General features: G+C 39.7%; 2 protein-coding genes across 4 annotated transcripts; both read left to right on the top strand.

The window, feature by feature from the left end:
- The first annotated feature begins 2 nt into the window (after nt 1-2).
- On the top strand, nt 3-11,715 carry LOC115361750 (acylamino-acid-releasing enzyme-like). Of its 3 annotated transcripts, none has more exons than XM_030055361.1 (23): nt 3-23; nt 1,340-1,469; nt 1,716-1,842; nt 1,944-2,031; nt 2,193-2,268; nt 2,380-2,471; nt 2,602-2,676; nt 2,794-2,931; nt 3,028-3,119; nt 3,249-3,289; nt 4,821-4,942; nt 5,714-5,774; nt 5,913-6,010; nt 6,170-6,221; nt 6,432-6,520; nt 6,830-6,968; nt 7,686-7,769; nt 8,576-8,656; nt 10,138-10,226; nt 10,605-10,795; nt 11,068-11,170; nt 11,266-11,372; nt 11,475-11,715. In XM_030055361.1, the coding sequence occupies exons 1-23, from the start codon at nt 21-23 to the stop codon at nt 11,578-11,580; spliced, it is 2,184 nt and encodes a 727-aa protein (XP_029911221.1). In that variant the 5' UTR covers nt 3-20; the 3' UTR covers nt 11,581-11,715. The 3 variants fall into 3 exon arrangements, with proteins under 3 accessions (XP_029911221.1, XP_029911220.1, XP_029911219.1); XM_030055360.1 differs by lacking the exon at nt 3-23 and adding an exon at nt 780-820; XM_030055359.1 differs by lacking the exon at nt 3-23 and having other exon boundaries at nt 1,108-1,469.
- Nucleotides 11,716-12,367: 652 nt separating this feature from the next.
- On the top strand, nt 12,368-17,073 carry tlr9 (toll-like receptor 9). Its single transcript, XM_030056806.1, has 3 exons — nt 12,368-12,662; nt 13,651-16,632; nt 16,769-17,073. The coding sequence occupies exons 1-3, from the start codon at nt 12,627-12,629 to the stop codon at nt 16,973-16,975; spliced, it is 3,225 nt and encodes a 1,074-aa protein (XP_029912666.1). The 5' UTR covers nt 12,368-12,626; the 3' UTR covers nt 16,976-17,073.

Raw genomic sequence — 17,073 nt, 5'->3', positions numbered from 1 at the left:
CGCAGACCAGTGCAACATAAATGGTAAGAAAAAAACAGTCTATATCAAGAGGTACAATACATCACAGTAGGTGTCTGAGACACCAACCTGATACTGATAATAATTTGTTGGCTCTGTCTTTGCTTCTTTTCACTTCTCTCTCCTTGTCTTCAGTTGTATTGCGGTTTTGTTTTTAATATCAAGAAAGTCCATTTTCTTGATGTTTGTTTGGCTTCACGGTCATAGTGAACAACCGCCTTTGCTTGACTACCACGGCAGCAGATTTAAGCCAGAAACGCACACATGTGACATCTTCGGGAAAACCTGGAAGGATTATCATATTGACTGAATATAAAGTGTGGTTTATCAAATTAATATTTACATGTTTTATATTACATCATATGCTAATTATTTTAAGAATTATGCAAGTGCACATTAAAAAAAAAATCTCATATACGCCCTGCAGTACTCCAATGTGCACCCATTTGAGAACCATTGTGAATTAAAGTACAGTAAATGAAGTGTTAATTTTCAATTGAAATTAAACTGAGTACTGATCTGGAGTCCTTGTTTGTTACATTACGTTTATAGATAATTGTGCCACTGCTATTCAAAAAAAAGAAAGAAAGAAAAGAAAAGAAAAGAAAAGAAAAGAAAAGAAAAGAAAAAAAGAATATTATTATTATTATTTGTATCATTTGAAACTTTAGCCTGAAATTGTTAGTTTGAATTTTATTTTGAAAGTTACAGCAGGAAGCCTTCTTGTTTTATTTACGTTGACTTTACTCTTGAATTTTTAGCGCTAGCTGCTTTGGGTAGTGCCGTAGTCATGGAGTCACAGGTATGTAAAAATGAGTTGGGCTATAGCTTATGTTATTTATTCTATGTTGGAACAGATCACTTATCATACAGGTGTACTGTATACAAAGATAATGGACAATAAAGTGCTCTTATCTTAAGAAACAGTGTACTGTGCCCGGCAGTGTGTAGCATTTGTCACCTGGCAAGAATCTTGCTAATAAATGAAATGCTGTTAGCCAGGTTTCAAGCTAGCTGAGGGCAGTTTGTTCGCAGTCAGCTGCCACAAGAACTTCCTGTTCCACTGAAACCCGCCTGACTTCCTTGTACCAAAGTGGCGTGTTAAATTGGTAGCTGTATTTATAAAGCCTGCTTGTGTTCTCTTTGCAAAAAGCAGTAGATTAATATTCGCCTATGGCCCTCTTTTTGGGCTGGTGAACAACTAGCTAACCAGTGTGGACTTGAGACTCCAGCGTGCTCGGGAATGAATAGGTCATTGTTTACAGTGAGACAGTTTCTGTCACTGAGGCGCAGTGTGAGTTTCTCTGCTGTGTGTTGTCAGGTGATGACCAACCCAGAGGACATTTCCAAACTCTACAGAGAGCTCAGCCTCTTCCCTTCTCTGGGCAGAGCCGATGTGGGACCTGTCATTACCTCCCAGTATGGAGGCAAATACAGCAACATTTACACAGGTGTGTGTATGTGTGCTGCAATGTGAAGCTTCAGTATGCACTCATAAACTATTTTATGTGGAGGACGCAGTGACGCACATGTTAAGAGTTATACATAGAGGCAAAAACACAAATAATTAAGCTTTGGAAAGTTACTTGACTTTGTTATCTATAATAAGTGTCATCTGATAATGGTTTGCTGTTAGCCATATGAAACAATGTCTAGGCACATTCTGTCAAAGCTCTTTGCTTTAATTTCTCCTCCAGAGTGGAGCCAGCGTGATCTGGAGAGGAATGAAAATGTCAAGTTTTGCCGGCAGTACATTGTGTTCCACGATGACAAGTCAGTGGTTTACTCTGGGCCTTCAGGAAACTGCACTGAGATAAAGGGAGAGTATGTGTGCATTTTATCTTTCTATCTGGAGTGGATTGGAACACAAATTCACATAAGTCTAACCAAAGCTTCAATCACAAGAGATGTTTTTGTCTTGTCAGATTGCTGAGTAAAGATTCTCCCTCAGGCGAAATGAAAGCTGTGGTCAGAGAGTGCACAGTCAAAGGAGAGGACAAACAGTTTCTGGAGGTGAGCGGCTGGTGGTCTGGCTCAGGCTTCCTCTACTGCCCACGCCTCTGGCTTCTTTAGTATCTCTAATGTCTCCATTTCCTCCCTGTAGCCAATATTGAGGTGTTAGGTCAAGATTGTGTGATCTCTGTCCTTCCCTAACTTCTTTTGTGACTCCACAGATCTGGAGTAAAAACATCAAGATGAAGAGCATCAACCTAACAGCCTTAAAGAAGCACGGCAAAGTCTATGAGGATGGTGAGAGACATGCAAACAAATTTCCGTTGCCCTGTTTTTGCAGCATTTGCAGTCACATGTGCTATAGCGTGCAGATGTGACAGATAACTATGTTGTGTTTTATGTTCTTAGAGCAGTTTGGCTGCCTGGTGTGGTCCCATTCTGAGACCCATCTCCTGTATGTGGCAGAGAGGAAGAGGCCCAAGGCTGAGTCCTTCTTCCAGGTTTGTCCGCATCACTGACCTAAACCATAACTCAAAGAGAGCCAGTCAGTGCTGCAACTCAATAGGCCTACTGTAGTAAACAGGATATAATCTAATAATCACTCAATTTGTGTCTCATTCGTGTTTGTAGACAGAATCACCGGAGTCATCTTCTATTGGGGACGAGGAGGAGAGCATGAAAGTGGACAAGAAGGAGGCCGTCAAAGTTAATATCTTGCAATTGCATTTCTAAAACATAAAATATTGTATTATTCCAAGTTTTGATTCTGCATTATGTCATGTTACACTCTGGCTGAGAATGTTTGCTGTTGTATTCCTGCAGGGGGAGCAGTTTGCTTTCTATGAGGACTGGGGAGAGACCCTGGTCAATAAGAGTTGTCCTGTGCTCTGTGTGTTGGACATCGAAGGCAACAATGTCTCCGTGTTGGAGGGAGTGCCTGAACATATCTCACCTGGACAGGTCAGTATTGTAGAATGTATGCAGCGATGTATGAGTACATGGTAATATCCACCGGCTACTTGTAAATACTCTTTCCTTCTCTCTCTCTTTCTTCAGGCATTTTGGGCTCCAGGTGACACAGGTGTGGTATTTGTGGGCTGGTGGCACGAGCCTTTCAGACTTGGCCTCAAGTACTGCCCCAACCGGAGGTAAGCACTGCCCAGTGATTACACAGCAGTCTGAATTTAAACAGCAGTAACATCCGATTAGATCAGTAATTCATTTGTAAGGTCAAACTGAATTTCATTCATCTCTCACTGTTCTGTTTCTGCTGTCAGGTCCTCCTTGTTCTATGTGGATCTTACTGGTGGGAAATGTGGTAAGAAAATTATTGGCTTTTCTGTTAGACACAGTAGACATTTAGCTCTGTAATACCCTTTTTTTATGAGCATGATGCTGGTATTTTGAGGCATGCAGATCCACATCCACCTCTTCAGGATACACTTCACACCAGCTCATATATGGCAGTGTCACTTTATACCATCATCAAAGCTTGCATCTTTACATTCTGTGTAGAGCTGCTTTAGAGTCCACCTATCAAATTATCTGCTACAGACCCCCTCAGTCAACTGAGATTTTTCCATTCAGTCCATGTGCATCGTAATACCAAAATAGCATGTGTTGGAATCTCACATAATGCTCAGAAATTACATTACAGTAGGGAATTCTAAGAAAAGGCAATAAAATGCTATCTCATCATTATGTCTGTTTACTCTGAAAATGCCACACAGTAGCTATGCATTCCAGCAATTCAAATCTCTATGCAGTTGTCTTATTGAATTTCATAGTTATAGATATAATATAATGTTCAAAATATGTTCACATGAGTAGGTTTGCGTGACTGTTGGATTTGATTATGACAGAATGTAATTGTTTTTGCTAATTGCAGTTAGGTCCATAAGTATTTTGGCAGCGACACAATATTTATAATTTTGCCCTTGTACACCACCACAGTGGATTTGAAATGGAGTAATCAAGACATGATTGAAGTGCAAACTTTCAGCTTTAATTTAAGGGGTTGAACAAAAATATGACATTAACCGTTTAGGAATTACAGCCAGTTTTAAACATTGTCACCCCATTTTCAGAGGCTCAAAAGTAATTGGACAAACCATACATATCACACGTAACTAGAATTATAAGGACTATATTCAATATTTGGAGGAAAATCCTTTGCAGTCTCTGACTGTCTGATGTCTGGAACCCTTGGACATCACCAAATTCTGAGTTTCCTTCCTTGAGACACTCTGCAAAGAATTTTCTCCAAATATTGAATATAATCCTTTTAATTATAGTGTGAGGTGAGAATGTATAAAACTCCAACCCCTTAAATTAAAGCTGAAAGTCTCCACCTTAATCACATCTTGATTACTCCATTTCAAATCCACTGTGGTGGTGTACAAGGGCAAAATTATGAATATTGTGTCACTGTCCAAATACTTATGGACTTAACTGAATGAATATGATCTACCAACTCTGAATCTTGTGCCAGAACCTTTTCTGAGTGGCAGAAAGTCTTTGAATTTAAAAATAAAACAACAGGTTGAATCATCATATTGAATGGCGAAAGTGATTAAACTGAGGAGTTTCTGAGTCTGGTACAGCCTTAATCCTGTGACCTCCAGACGCTTTTTGATGAGCAACATGAGCTGAAGACAAAATTTTTGCACCAAGCAGAGCAAAGTTGGCTGTCATCCCTGATCTTGATCAGAATCATTTTTGGGATTGACTTGCTGTATCTGAGCCAAACCTTTCAGCTCCCAGTTCATTAGGTTGGTGTGAAATGGGTATGTGTGTTTACAATAGGGAATGTGCATGAAAGGTGTGCTTTTGTTTGCTGTGTCCTTCAGAGCAGCTGTCGTCAGGCACCAGTGCAGTGTGCTCTCCTCGGCTGAGCCCAGACAGGTGTAGGATTGTCTACCTGGAGTGTGCCGTTTATGGACCACACATGCAGTGCAGCAGGCTCTGTATGGTGAGACAAAGACCTGTTTACTTTCTTTCCTTACATTATATATATTATGTACTGTATTTGTGTTTTCTTTCAATCACAGAGATGAATGTATTAGAAAAAATTCACTGAAATGAGACGGTACGGATATGTTTGTGCACAAAAGCTACTTTCATGCAGCTTACAAAACTTCACAAAACTTCTCATGAGTGTGACAATGTGTTGCAGTCTTTGCTAGACGCTGATGCCACCTGCTGGCTGGAGGTGAAGCCATGTAGTGTTCAGTGACTAGTGTGAAGAGTAGGCTGTGTACAAATAAGTCCACAGGCCAAGAGGGACTGACAGCTTTTTTTTTGCTCAAAATCTGCGCAGAGGAATTGACATCAGCATAGTGTCCCATATGGTCTCAAGACACTCACAGTGTCCCAGCTTCCTGGAAGAAGTCAGTCATAACACAAGTGGCTAAAAAACCCTGTGCTACAGGTGTAGCTTTGACCTTGATTGTTTTGAAATATTTTGAGAAATTTGTAATGTCCCTGCTCAAGAAAGAAGTCCAGCCAGTGTTAGATATGTCAGTGTTGCTGTAAGCATTACCAATGTCGAATGTATAGTTAAATGTCTCTTTCATGTTTTTAAGATGTTTTTTATGTGAAGCAACTGTCTAGCAATGTGTCAGATGCTTCTTGTGTTTTTGTGATGTGTTTATTTTTGTGAAGCAATAGACCGTAGCACTGTGCTCAAGACCAGTTTTTCCCCCAGGGACAATAAAGTTTTCTTTACTGTAATCTGCTCTAGTATGACTGGTACACTAAGAAGACCTCAGTGGTGGTGGATGTGGTAAAGAGACCTGGAGAGGGTAAGGAAGACTTGGCATTAGTCACATGACAACACTTTTTTATACTTTACACATCAAGATCAAGCTTAATGTGTGTGTGTGTGTGTGTGTGTGTTTGTTTGTTTGTATGTGTCTGTGTGTGTTTGTGTGGCTGTACAGATGGCTTTGCTGGTATCTACAGCTCCCAGTTGTCCCCTCAGTGCTGGTCTGCTGACAGCCAGCGTGTCCTCATTGCCTGTCCCCAGCGCAGCCGCAAGGTAAAGTCATCATCAGGGAAACAACCTGTTACTGTGGAGAAAATGCAGATTGGAATTCTTTACTGATTTGTTTCCCTTTTTGGCCAGAAATATTTAAGTGAGCATGTATTCATTACAGTTATCTGGAAAAATAAATACATTAAAAAAATGTGTTTGTAGGATCTGCTGGTGGTGGATATAAACACAGGGAGCATCACCTCCCTGACTTCCAGTGAGTCACTTGACACATTTATCAGCCTTTGCATTTCACACACAGTGTGGACTAACAGTTGCAGCCATTCTTGTTTACAGATATTTGCTGGTGTCAGTTTCCAATAAATCATCTGATCATCATAACCATGTTTTTGGGACAGCTTGAATGTATAACACATTCAAGCTGTCCCAAAGTGTAGGTCTGATGATGATTTTTATTTTCCTGCAGATTCCAGTATAGGGAACTGGTGTTTGCTGAACATCGAGAGAGATCTGATGGTTGTCAGCTGCTCCTCTCCAAACAGCCCCCCATGTCTGGTAGTATCAGTGTTTTCTGTAGAATGTTGTGTGAATGTGGAGGATGGGAATAATTTTGGCCTTTAGATACAAGTTGGCCGATTCTAAAATCAGTTTAGAAATCTTCCTATTTCAATATTTCTGTTATCATAATGTACATGGGCAGTAGAGATGCTGAAAGTAGGGGTCTGGGGGAGCAACAAAACGATTACAATTTTTGTAGCTGTGTGGAATTTTTCAGCATGTCAGTAGCTATAGTAATTCAATGGAAAACAGAACTGAGTAAAACTCTACTGCTGCGTCTGTCACATGTTGTCATTTCCTGTCTAGAGAGTGGGCTTTCTGCCAGCTAGTGGTTCCCAGGAGGAAGTGGTTTGGGTTACTCTGGAGGAGTCACAGTGCCAGTCAGACATCGACTGGAAGATCCTGACCTTCACCCCGCCACCAGAGCAAGACAACAGCCAATATCGTAAGAATGTCAGCCTTCTATTTCTGAGTATCTGCACAGGAACCATAGTAGGAGCGTCCATGTTTCTTCACTGATCCGTTACTCTGAAGGGAGTTGCATTGTTTTATATCATGAAGGAGATAGGAGCTCCTTTGTCTGTTACAGTACAGATTTAATGTACAGAATTTTTAAGCTCGATCTCTAAATCAAACTCCCTTCTACCAGTATGGACCAATATTGACTTGTCGTTGTATTGGACACATTAGCTTATACCTCCCAGCAGTGCTTTCAAAACAAAAAGCAATGTCATTTGGGTAGATAATCTTTATTTTTGACAGTATGATATGCATAGGCCAAAAAATAAGTTAATTAAAAATGACTGGTGCCCTTCGAAGCAAAACATTGGTGATACACATGTTGAGATGTGGGAGTTAAGATAGTTTACAATTCCTCAGGAATAAAAATATACCCTACATTTAATAGGGGCTGTGGTAAACATATTACTCAGTCACTAAGTCATGTAGATATAGCAGTTGGTTGAAGTTAATACAAAATAATTGTACATAACATGGTTATATAAATGATTATTGTAGTAAGGTCTTAGTTCTGTTGTTTGGTGAGGAGTCTATTGATTGTGATGATTACATGAGGTGAGCAGCAGCAGTCTGCACTTTTATTTGACATACAGTTATGGTGGGTTTAGTAAATGTTTTTTTTGTTTGTTTGTTTGTTTTGCAGCTGGGCTGAATTTTGAAGCTTTGCTACTCAAGCCAAAGGAGGTGAAGGAGGGCGTGAAGCTGCCCCTCATCGTCACCCCTCATGGTTCGTAAGTCTAATGCTAAGTATTAACATGTTGTGTGCATCTGATAATTAAGTTAAAAAAACATTGACCTGTTAGTTAATAGTTACATGTATCATAAAAAGAGTTTAACAAAACTTATCTTTACAGTAATTAATAAAGTCAAAAGCTGATGAAGAGATATAAGCTACAGAAAAAAATCGGAATCTCAATTTATTTTGCTTATACTTGTCAGTGAATGCAATGAGCTACTCTTATTTCTTTAAAATGTTATGAAATGTGTTTCTGCATAAATTGGTCATACTGTCTGATTAAAAAAAATGCTCAATAAGTTTTTTCCTAGTTTACTGGCTAACTACACATCTGCATACTGTAGTTACTGAAAACAGCCATGTCCTGAATTAATTAGCAACTCATAATCCATACTTCACATTTACAAGTAAGAAACAGGCACAGGGATCTATCTTAAATTTTACTTTTAATACCTCTTAATATCTTAAATATCATTATTGGGATTTGGGATTTTGGGATCTTGGGATTGTGGTATTGTTTCCAAAATCTCTTAGCTGTTTTTTTCCAGTAAGATTGGCATTGTCAATTGTGGTTGGTATAAAAATAGTGCTCTTATTAGCAAGATTTCATATTCTTCATAGTCTACCATATTCCAAGAATCAAGGATGTTTTTGTGTAATATGACTCATAGTATTGTGTGATTAAGATTTTATTCAACATGCAGTGTCATTTCTGACATGTAGACCTCACAATGCTGAGATACCTTTCAGCACACACTGTCAATCTGCATCTTACATAATTTGCTTCTTTCACGTAGGTGGTCCTCACTCTGTGATTGTAGCAGACTGGCTTCTGTCCTCCTCTGTGCTATGTAGGATGGGCTTTGCCATATTACTAGGTAAGTTCAAGATTTAAGCACATAGTGGTTTTGTTCTCAGAAACCTCCTGTCCATTTCATGACTGTCCGGTAAAACTGGAAATTAGTGTTGAATTTTTAGTATGTAGATATAGCTTGGTGTTTTTTAGATACAGTTTATGACCTAGCCCCAGAGAGAATGCAAAGAGTAAAATGGAACAGGACCTTATGGTGAGGAATAAATAATACAGTAAAAGTACAGAGAAGCAGAGATGGTTCATAGTTGGACAGGATATGAAGTTTGAAGAAATTAAGTCAACAAGTTAGTCAATAGTGCGAAAAGACATACTAACATGACAAGATGACTGAACACAAGGATGACTCAAAGAACTTGTGGAAGTCTCTCAAGCATTTGGGCTAAAGTAATAAATAAGAAACCAAAACCTGTTACATTGCCTCAAATATTGGAAATGAACAATCATCGAAAAAGAGGAAGGTTGCAGACGATTTTAATGACTGTTTTACATCAGTAGCCAGAAAACTAGCCGAGGAATTTTCTTGTCCTTCAAGGCAATGTGGAGAGAATAATGTTTTTTGTTATTACTTTCTGCATGGGGTTTTAGAGGTTGTATAAGAAAGGTAATTTTAGGCCTGTGTCTATTTCATGTTCTTTGTCAAACATCATTTAATAGATCATCTTTGAAAAAATATTTGACTACATGACTTAACACAATCTATGGTAGCTTGTGTAGTTTCATCTATGTGACTGTTAAGCTTCAATAAATAGCACTCTTTTTTGTTAGAATCAGTTGATATTTTTCTTTTATCTACACACATGCTATAGAATAAGAAAAAAAATCTTGCACATTTTTCAGGAGGACATGCACTTATTCATTTCATGACATTTCAGCACCAATGTCCTGAAAAATCTCTGATGATTCAGTGTGTGGGATTGGCTTTTTTCTTATTTATGTCATTATTCATTTATCTACACTCTTGCTGAAATGATAAACTGATGGTTTAGTCAATCAAAAGAAAATTATAAAAAAAAAAAAATCATTTAAGTCTTTCAGTCAGCTTCACAAATCATTTTTTTGCTTTTATCAATTTCATGTTACAAAAGACTTTTTAGTTTTCTTTTATGATGTGGTCTTAAATTACTCACCTACTTGTACTTTGTAGTGTAGATTAGTGATTGCTGCTGTAATCCTCACATTTCATGGTTATAGCTGCCCAGCACAATCTGAGTGTACTGTTGACTGCTGTATGGGAGTAATTTGAGGATTTAAAGAGTGAGTATACCCCTAGTTTCAGGTTTTCCCCACCTACCCCACTCAAAAACTCCAGTATAATGGGCAGAGTGAGCAGGAAAGGTAGAAAAGAGCAGCTATCAAATAAATTTGGCTGCGCATGGTTGAACTAAAATGCCAGACTATAAAACATCCAAAAGCATTCAAATACTTTCTATCTCAACCTCTGGGTGTAACCCGCAGATGTTTTTTAATGTGTTTGTGTGTTTTTAGTGAACTATCGTGGCTCTATTGGCTATGGCCAAGACAGCATCCTGTCTCTGCCTGGCAACGTGGGCACCCAAGATGTCCAAGATGTTCAAGTGAGTACACAGCAAGTAACACAGGCACAGCTCTAAATGCTGTTTCAATGAAAATTAGGCCAATCGTTCCCATGCATAAAATGTATTTGCCTAAAATTTACTTTTGCACCTGTGCTAACACAACTCCTAGTGTGATATAAATGTAATATGTTTTGCATATGGCTGGTTTAATGTTTCTATATTTAGCTGTGGTTGTCAGAGTCTGTATCTACCAGTATCTAATAAGCCAAGTGTCATATTTGCAGTAGCTCTAATCCCACATCAACCTTTTTTGATGTTCTTTTCCATTTCAGACACCTGCTTTGTTTTTCTGTTTCTTGTTTTCTTTTTCACAGCGAATGACTCTTTTACTTTTCACATATTTTTGTTTCACTCCAGTTTGCTGTTGAGAGCATTCTGAAAAATGGGGAGTTTGACAACGAGAAGGTGGCGATTGTTGGGGGTTCCCATGGTGGTTTCCTGGCCTGTCATCTGATTGGCCAGTACCCAGGGTTCTACAAGGCCTGTGTAGTTCGTAATCCTGTCACCAATATGGCATCCATGATCGGCTGTACAGACATCCCAGACTGGTACATTTTAGCATGTATATTCTTATACTCTCTCACACACACCTGTTTACTCACTGCATTGGTGTTTTATGATTGGCAGACCTGACATTGTCCCCACAACTGTAGGGGATGAGGGGAGGGGTGGGAATGGATAAAGGGCTTCTGTGTGCCTCTCTGTAGGGGAAGGAAGTATTCAATAATGCACAAACAAGTATGCATACAGACACTGGGAACAGAACACCTCAAAGTGATTCTTCTTCCTTCCTGCTTATGATTAACTGTATTTTATGCAGGTGCATGTTTGAGGCTGGCTTCGACTACAGCACAGACTGTCTACCTGACCCTGCTGTTTGGGAGCAGATGTTGAACAAGTCCCCCATCAAGCACATCAAACAGGTCTGTGTGTTTCTGTGTATGTCTCTTGAGTGTGTGCATGTGAGTTCAATGGTGTCTTTGGACAGCGTTGTAATCTTGATGGATCTTTGTCCCAGGTGAAAACTCCAGTATTGTTCACTTTGGGAGAAGATGACAAGCGTGTGCCTACCAAGCAAGGCATCGAGTACTACAGAGCTCTGAAAGCACTGAACGTCCCAGCCCGGTAAGCAGCTTTTCTTGGCAGCATATTTTCTGGATTACATGAGATACATGCTCCATAATAGAGCCTTCGTTTTTCACTTATGCAATTGTGTTTATTGTTAAGGTTGCTGTGGTACCCAGGAAACAACCACTCCCTTTCCAAAGTGGATGCTGAATCAGATGGTTTTATGAACATCGCTCTGTGGATGATTCAGCACCTGTACCAGTGATGCTGCTCAAATGAATGTTACTGTGCTAAAGCTACATTTGCTACCAGGATAACATTGTGGGACTCAGCTATGTCAGAGACTTTCACTTCCTGTTTTAAAGGACATTGTACAGTCCAATTGAAAACCAAAGCACTGAAGGCGCTCTCAAATGAAATTGCACTTTGTATAACTGTAACGTCTCTGTAGCTTTTCTGTGACTAGGTTGATGTCTTCAGTTAACTCCAGTGAGTGTATGTGAAGTTCCACTTTTCACGCGCGTCTTGAATGAAGGCATTTTTGTCTCTGACATAATTTTTTTTACATTATTTTGGTTGTTTTCCAAAGCTAATACAGATGCCTTTTTTATCCAGGAAATAAAGGGCTTTTCAGTGTGTTAATTAAGTCATGATCCAGGTTAAATCACAAGCTAATGTAAGAATCTCTCTTATCTTTAACCACTTTTATGACTGTTAAACTTAAAAGACACTAGTACTCTTGTGAGTGGCTTACATGATACGATGTGCTTAATAAAATGATTGTAACAGAAATGAGTTTTTGGACAAATCTTGTAATGTAGAGTAATTTGTGAAGATTAAACACTTTACAAGATTATTCAGGTGAGTGTTAAATTGGTAAATTGCTCTCATGTTTTCTTAAGAATCTGCTGTGAACAGAGAAAGTGCTATTCAACCTCATCTGCTGTGGAAAAACACCTTGCCTCTCACTCCATTCTCTTTTCTGGCATGTCTGCACAGTGATAAAACTATAGAAGTTAGACTGTCAGTATATCTTAGTGATTATAATTAAGGTCAAAGGATAATAATGAATTGCAAAATATTTAATACTCTAGATTTCACTTCAGGTGTTTGTCAATATCTGATCCTCACATGAAATGGATTTTCATTTTAGTCACATGATCAGCATATGGGCATCAGTTGTATTACGACTTGCTTTCACTTCTGCATAAGTGGATACAGTTGTTCATCACTGCACACTGACACTGACTTTTAGACACTCTTTAGTCTTCTCTCATCAACTGGATTTAAGATTGTTTTGGCTTGCTACCAATGGGAGTGTTGAAGATAAATGCAGTGCTTAATATGGTAAGTAAGAACAACAAAACTATTCTGCCATTTACATAATTACCGCAATCAGGTCTGCTTTTTCTGTAAATAAACATGTATCCTTTGTATAATCACTTAAGAACAAAACTGATAAGGAAAGCATGAAATTGCTAGATGCTTTCACATCAAAACATTGTACACAGTGGCGAGCGGTGATGTTTTTGTGTAGTCATGATGTGGTCCCAATTTCATGCGAGCGCCCTCGAGGGCGCGAGCTCGACATTTTTTGGGCATTTATTTATTAATAAAAACGCATAATATGGTTTTTAACTATATTATATCAACTCGACAACTCGATTTTGATAGAGACGCGTGCGCATTTTGCCCCAATGTTACCAACAACAATGTGTGGCAATTTACAGTGTAAATGAAAGCGGAAATTATTAGAACGGACGGATGATGCAGTTATAACCAGTTGCAGAGTCAAGCAAATGACACATGGACATGCTCACAATGTTACCAACAAAATGTTTGAATTTACCATGAGATCGGAACTATTCGGACGTGCCACGGGGTGATGCAAACACACCAAACTACTGTAAATACTCGGTATCACAGAGCACATGCGCGCGTCAAGCTGTCAATTTTCCAGCATTTCGCTAGCTAATTGAGACAGATACGTGTATAAAGGTAGCGGTTTGCAACCAAAATGATAGAAATAAGGTATATTATAAAAGGACACACTGACCAACATTTTAAAGATTTTAATTAAAGGACTTGGGCATGCGCTGCATTTATAGCTTATATGACCGCTCGCCCCTGATTGTACATGAAATGACTTCAGTTTTAAAGAACTCATTATTTTCTGGCAGTTACGCACATAGAGTAACAGTAGGAGCTTCAGTCTTACACTGCAAATAGTGGACAATGCTTAGTGTAAAGCAAGAATAATCAGTTCAATTAGACTACATAAATTAATAAAGTCTAATAAAGTCTCTAAAGTGTTTTTATTCCTAATTTTTTTCAGACTTTGTTGCAAAATGTGCTCCTATTTAGTCAACTTCTTCCAATAGTGAGAACAAGAAATCCCGTCTTCTTCCCTTGTGACAACGATGTGAACATCACCACAGTATACTGCTATGATAGACCACTCGCCTATGTTCCTAACATCAAATCAACCACTGTAGTGTCAATCGATTTAAGTCGGACCAAGATACAGAAAGTGGAAGAATATGCCTTCTCAGGTGTCCCAAACCTTGAGACTCTCAAAATAATGTGGAACTGTCTACCAGATCACCTACGAGCTTTTGATGACCACTCATGCAAAATGGAGATCCACTATGATGCCTTCCGCAGCCTGGTGAAGCTTCAGTTTCTTTATTTGTCAGGAAACAGCCTCACCTCTTTACCCTGGTTACCTAAAAGCCTGAGGGTTCTTGATCTAGAAAACAACCGCATCTTCAACATCGTCCACCCTTTAAGAATACCAGTTCTGGAAAAGCTCCTCCTCAGCAAGAACTGTTTTTATGCAAACCCTTGCCACCAGCCCTTTTACATCAGCGAAGCCGTTTTGAGAGGACTTCCTAATCTTAAAAATCTTACTTTAGGATATAATAATTTTACAGCCGTCCCTACAGGGCTGCCACCCTCACTGGAGAGTCTGGATTTAAGAGAGAATGCAATCACAGAAGTCTTAAATGGGACGTTTGCCAATCTGACGGTTCTCAAGCATTTAAATTTAGAGTGGAATTGTCAGCGCTGTGACCATGCAGCCCGGCCCTGCTTTCCTTGTCCCCATAATCAATCCCTCCACCTGTACCCCAACTCACTCTACGCAGAGAACAGCTCTATTACCTACCTAAGCTTGAGAGGGAACTCTCTGCGTACATTTCCAGAGGGACTTTTTCAACCATTGAGGAATTTAGAGAGATTGGACCTTTCCGACAACCTCCTGGCATATGCCATTCGTAATGGCACCTTCTTCAGAGAGCTGACGAGTCTGACGTGGATTAGCCTCATCTATAACTATGAGCCAATGATGACATTTCCTGAACTGATCCTCTCACCACATCTTAGCAATGTCTCTGGGCTACAATATCTTCTTCTCAGTGGGAACTTTTTTCAGTCACTTTCAGGACAAAGCCTTGAAGTTCTTTCTACACTTCACAAGTTGAAGAAATTGGAGCTGCGAATGAACTTCATCAACACATTCAACATAAGTGCTCTGAGCCATTTACCTTCCCTTACCAAAGTTGACCTCTCGCAAAACATGCTTAACTTCCTCCCAGTCTGCTCCAGGCCAATATGCTATTGTGGTCCACTGTCTGAGTATGTATCACAACAAATCTCTCAGAATCAGAACTTGTATACAAATCATAATTTCCCTGACACCCCGCTTAGGCTTATAGATCAAAAGGTCACCAGAAGTGACCCCTGGGAACCCAACCAAACCTACTTGTTGGAAAGGTTGGAGGACAATGTCGCACAAATTCTAACAATATGGGACTTTAGGAATTATTACTGCCAACAAAACCTGACATTTGACCTCTCTCAAAATGACATTCTTTCTCTTAACAAAGATGTCTTTATAGGTATGGAAAATGCTGTTTGTTTAGACCTTTCCTACAACTACATGAGCCAGACTTTGAATGGTAAGCAGTTTGATAACATGAAAAACTTAGTTTATCTGAATATGGCATTCAATAGAATTGATCTTTATTACGGAGAAGCCTTCGCTGAGCTTAACACAACTCTGAGGATACTGGACCTAAGTAACAATGAGTTTCATTTCCAAATGAAGGGCATGGGCCATCGCTTTAAGTTTATCCATAATCTAAACAATTTGGAGGTCCTAAGTCTGGCAAACAATGGAATTGGGATGCGAATAGATCATCGATTGAGCAGCAGCTCTTTGATGTACCTCTATTTCTCTGGAAATCATTTGGACATCATGTGGGACTCCAGTGACAACAAGTACATCCATTTCTTCCAAGACCTCAAGAACCTAGTCTACCTGGACATTTCTCAAAATGGACTGGTGTCAATCTCACCAGATGTGCTCTGTAACCTACCTAGAAGCATTGAGGCTCTCAAACTCAGCAAAAATATACTGAAGTATTTCCCATGGCGAAACATTACAGCTCTCCACAATCTGCGTCACCTCAATCTCAGTGACAACCGTCTCACTTATTTGCCTAATAAAACCATAGAATTTGGACCACATGTCTCTCTCTTGGACCTCAGTCACAACAAGATTGGCTCTGTTCCTGAAGAGTTCTTTAGTAGGATGAAAGCGCTGCGTTATCTCTATCTCCACAACAACTTAATCAAATTGTTGAACCACCAGTTGCTCCCTGCCCCACTAAAGAGTGGTAGTTCCCTTCTTCATCTCACCCTGCACTCAAATCCCTTTAAATGTGGCTGTGATACTTCTTGGTTTGCAGAGTTCCTGCGTCACTCTCCTGCACAGATTCCTTATCTCACCACCCGTGTTTACTGTGAATTCCCAGAATCCATGGAAGGTGACAGTGTGCTGTCCATTGACAAGCGTTCCTGCCAGGATATCTATGGTAGCTTGGCCTTTATGTTCAGTTCCTTCTGTGCTGTGGCATTTATTGCTCTGCCCCTGCTGAAGCACCTCTATGGATGGGATTTGTGGTACAGCCTGCAGGTGCTGTGGGCAGGTCACAAAGGCTACTCCCAGCTGCCTGGCAGTGACTCCCCCAGTCACTATGATGCTTTTGTGGTGTTTGACACAGAGAACCAGGCTGTGAGGGACTGGGTCTACAATGAGTTAATCGTCCATCTGGAGAGCTCAGGTCACAGGAGGTTTTGTCTCTGTTTGGAGGAAAGGGACTGGATTCCAGGTCTGTCATGTATTGAGAACCTCCACAGTGCTGTCTATGACAGTGTGAAAACAGTGTTTGTGCTGTCCAGTGGTGGTGCTGCAGTGAATGGTGTGATACGCCAGGCTTTCTTCATGGTTCAGCAGAGGCTTCTAGATGAGAAGGTTTGCAAAACTAACTTGCTTTTATCAGTCAGTGTGTTTTGATTCAATTTTATGTGTATTTGGTGAGTTATTAGCATGTTCTCTTAAAAAAAAAAATATATATATATATATATCTTGGATTTTTTTTCTAAACTAGGTGGATGTGGCAGTGCTGGTTCTGCTGGATGAGCTGTTTCCCAAACTCAAGTACCTTCAACTGAGGAAGCGGTTGTGCAGAAAGTCTGTGGTGTCCTGGCCGAGAAACCCAAAGGCCCAACCACTGTTCTGGAATAGAATGAGAATGGCATTATCATCGGACAACCTTCGATTCTATGACAACAACATGAGTCAAAGTTTCATATGACTTTAAACTTCTTCATTTAAACTATGACTTTAAACTTCTAAACTCTCTTCATGAGTCAAAATTAAGAATTTTGACTCCTGACCATCACCTCATTTGAC

Source organism: Myripristis murdjan, chromosome 7 (assembly GCF_902150065.1).
Source record: "Myripristis murdjan chromosome 7, fMyrMur1.1, whole genome shotgun sequence".
In the NCBI taxonomy this organism is placed as follows: domain Eukaryota; kingdom Metazoa; phylum Chordata; class Actinopteri; order Holocentriformes; family Holocentridae; genus Myripristis; species Myripristis murdjan.
This window is presented reverse-complemented; position numbering and strand designations above follow the sequence as displayed.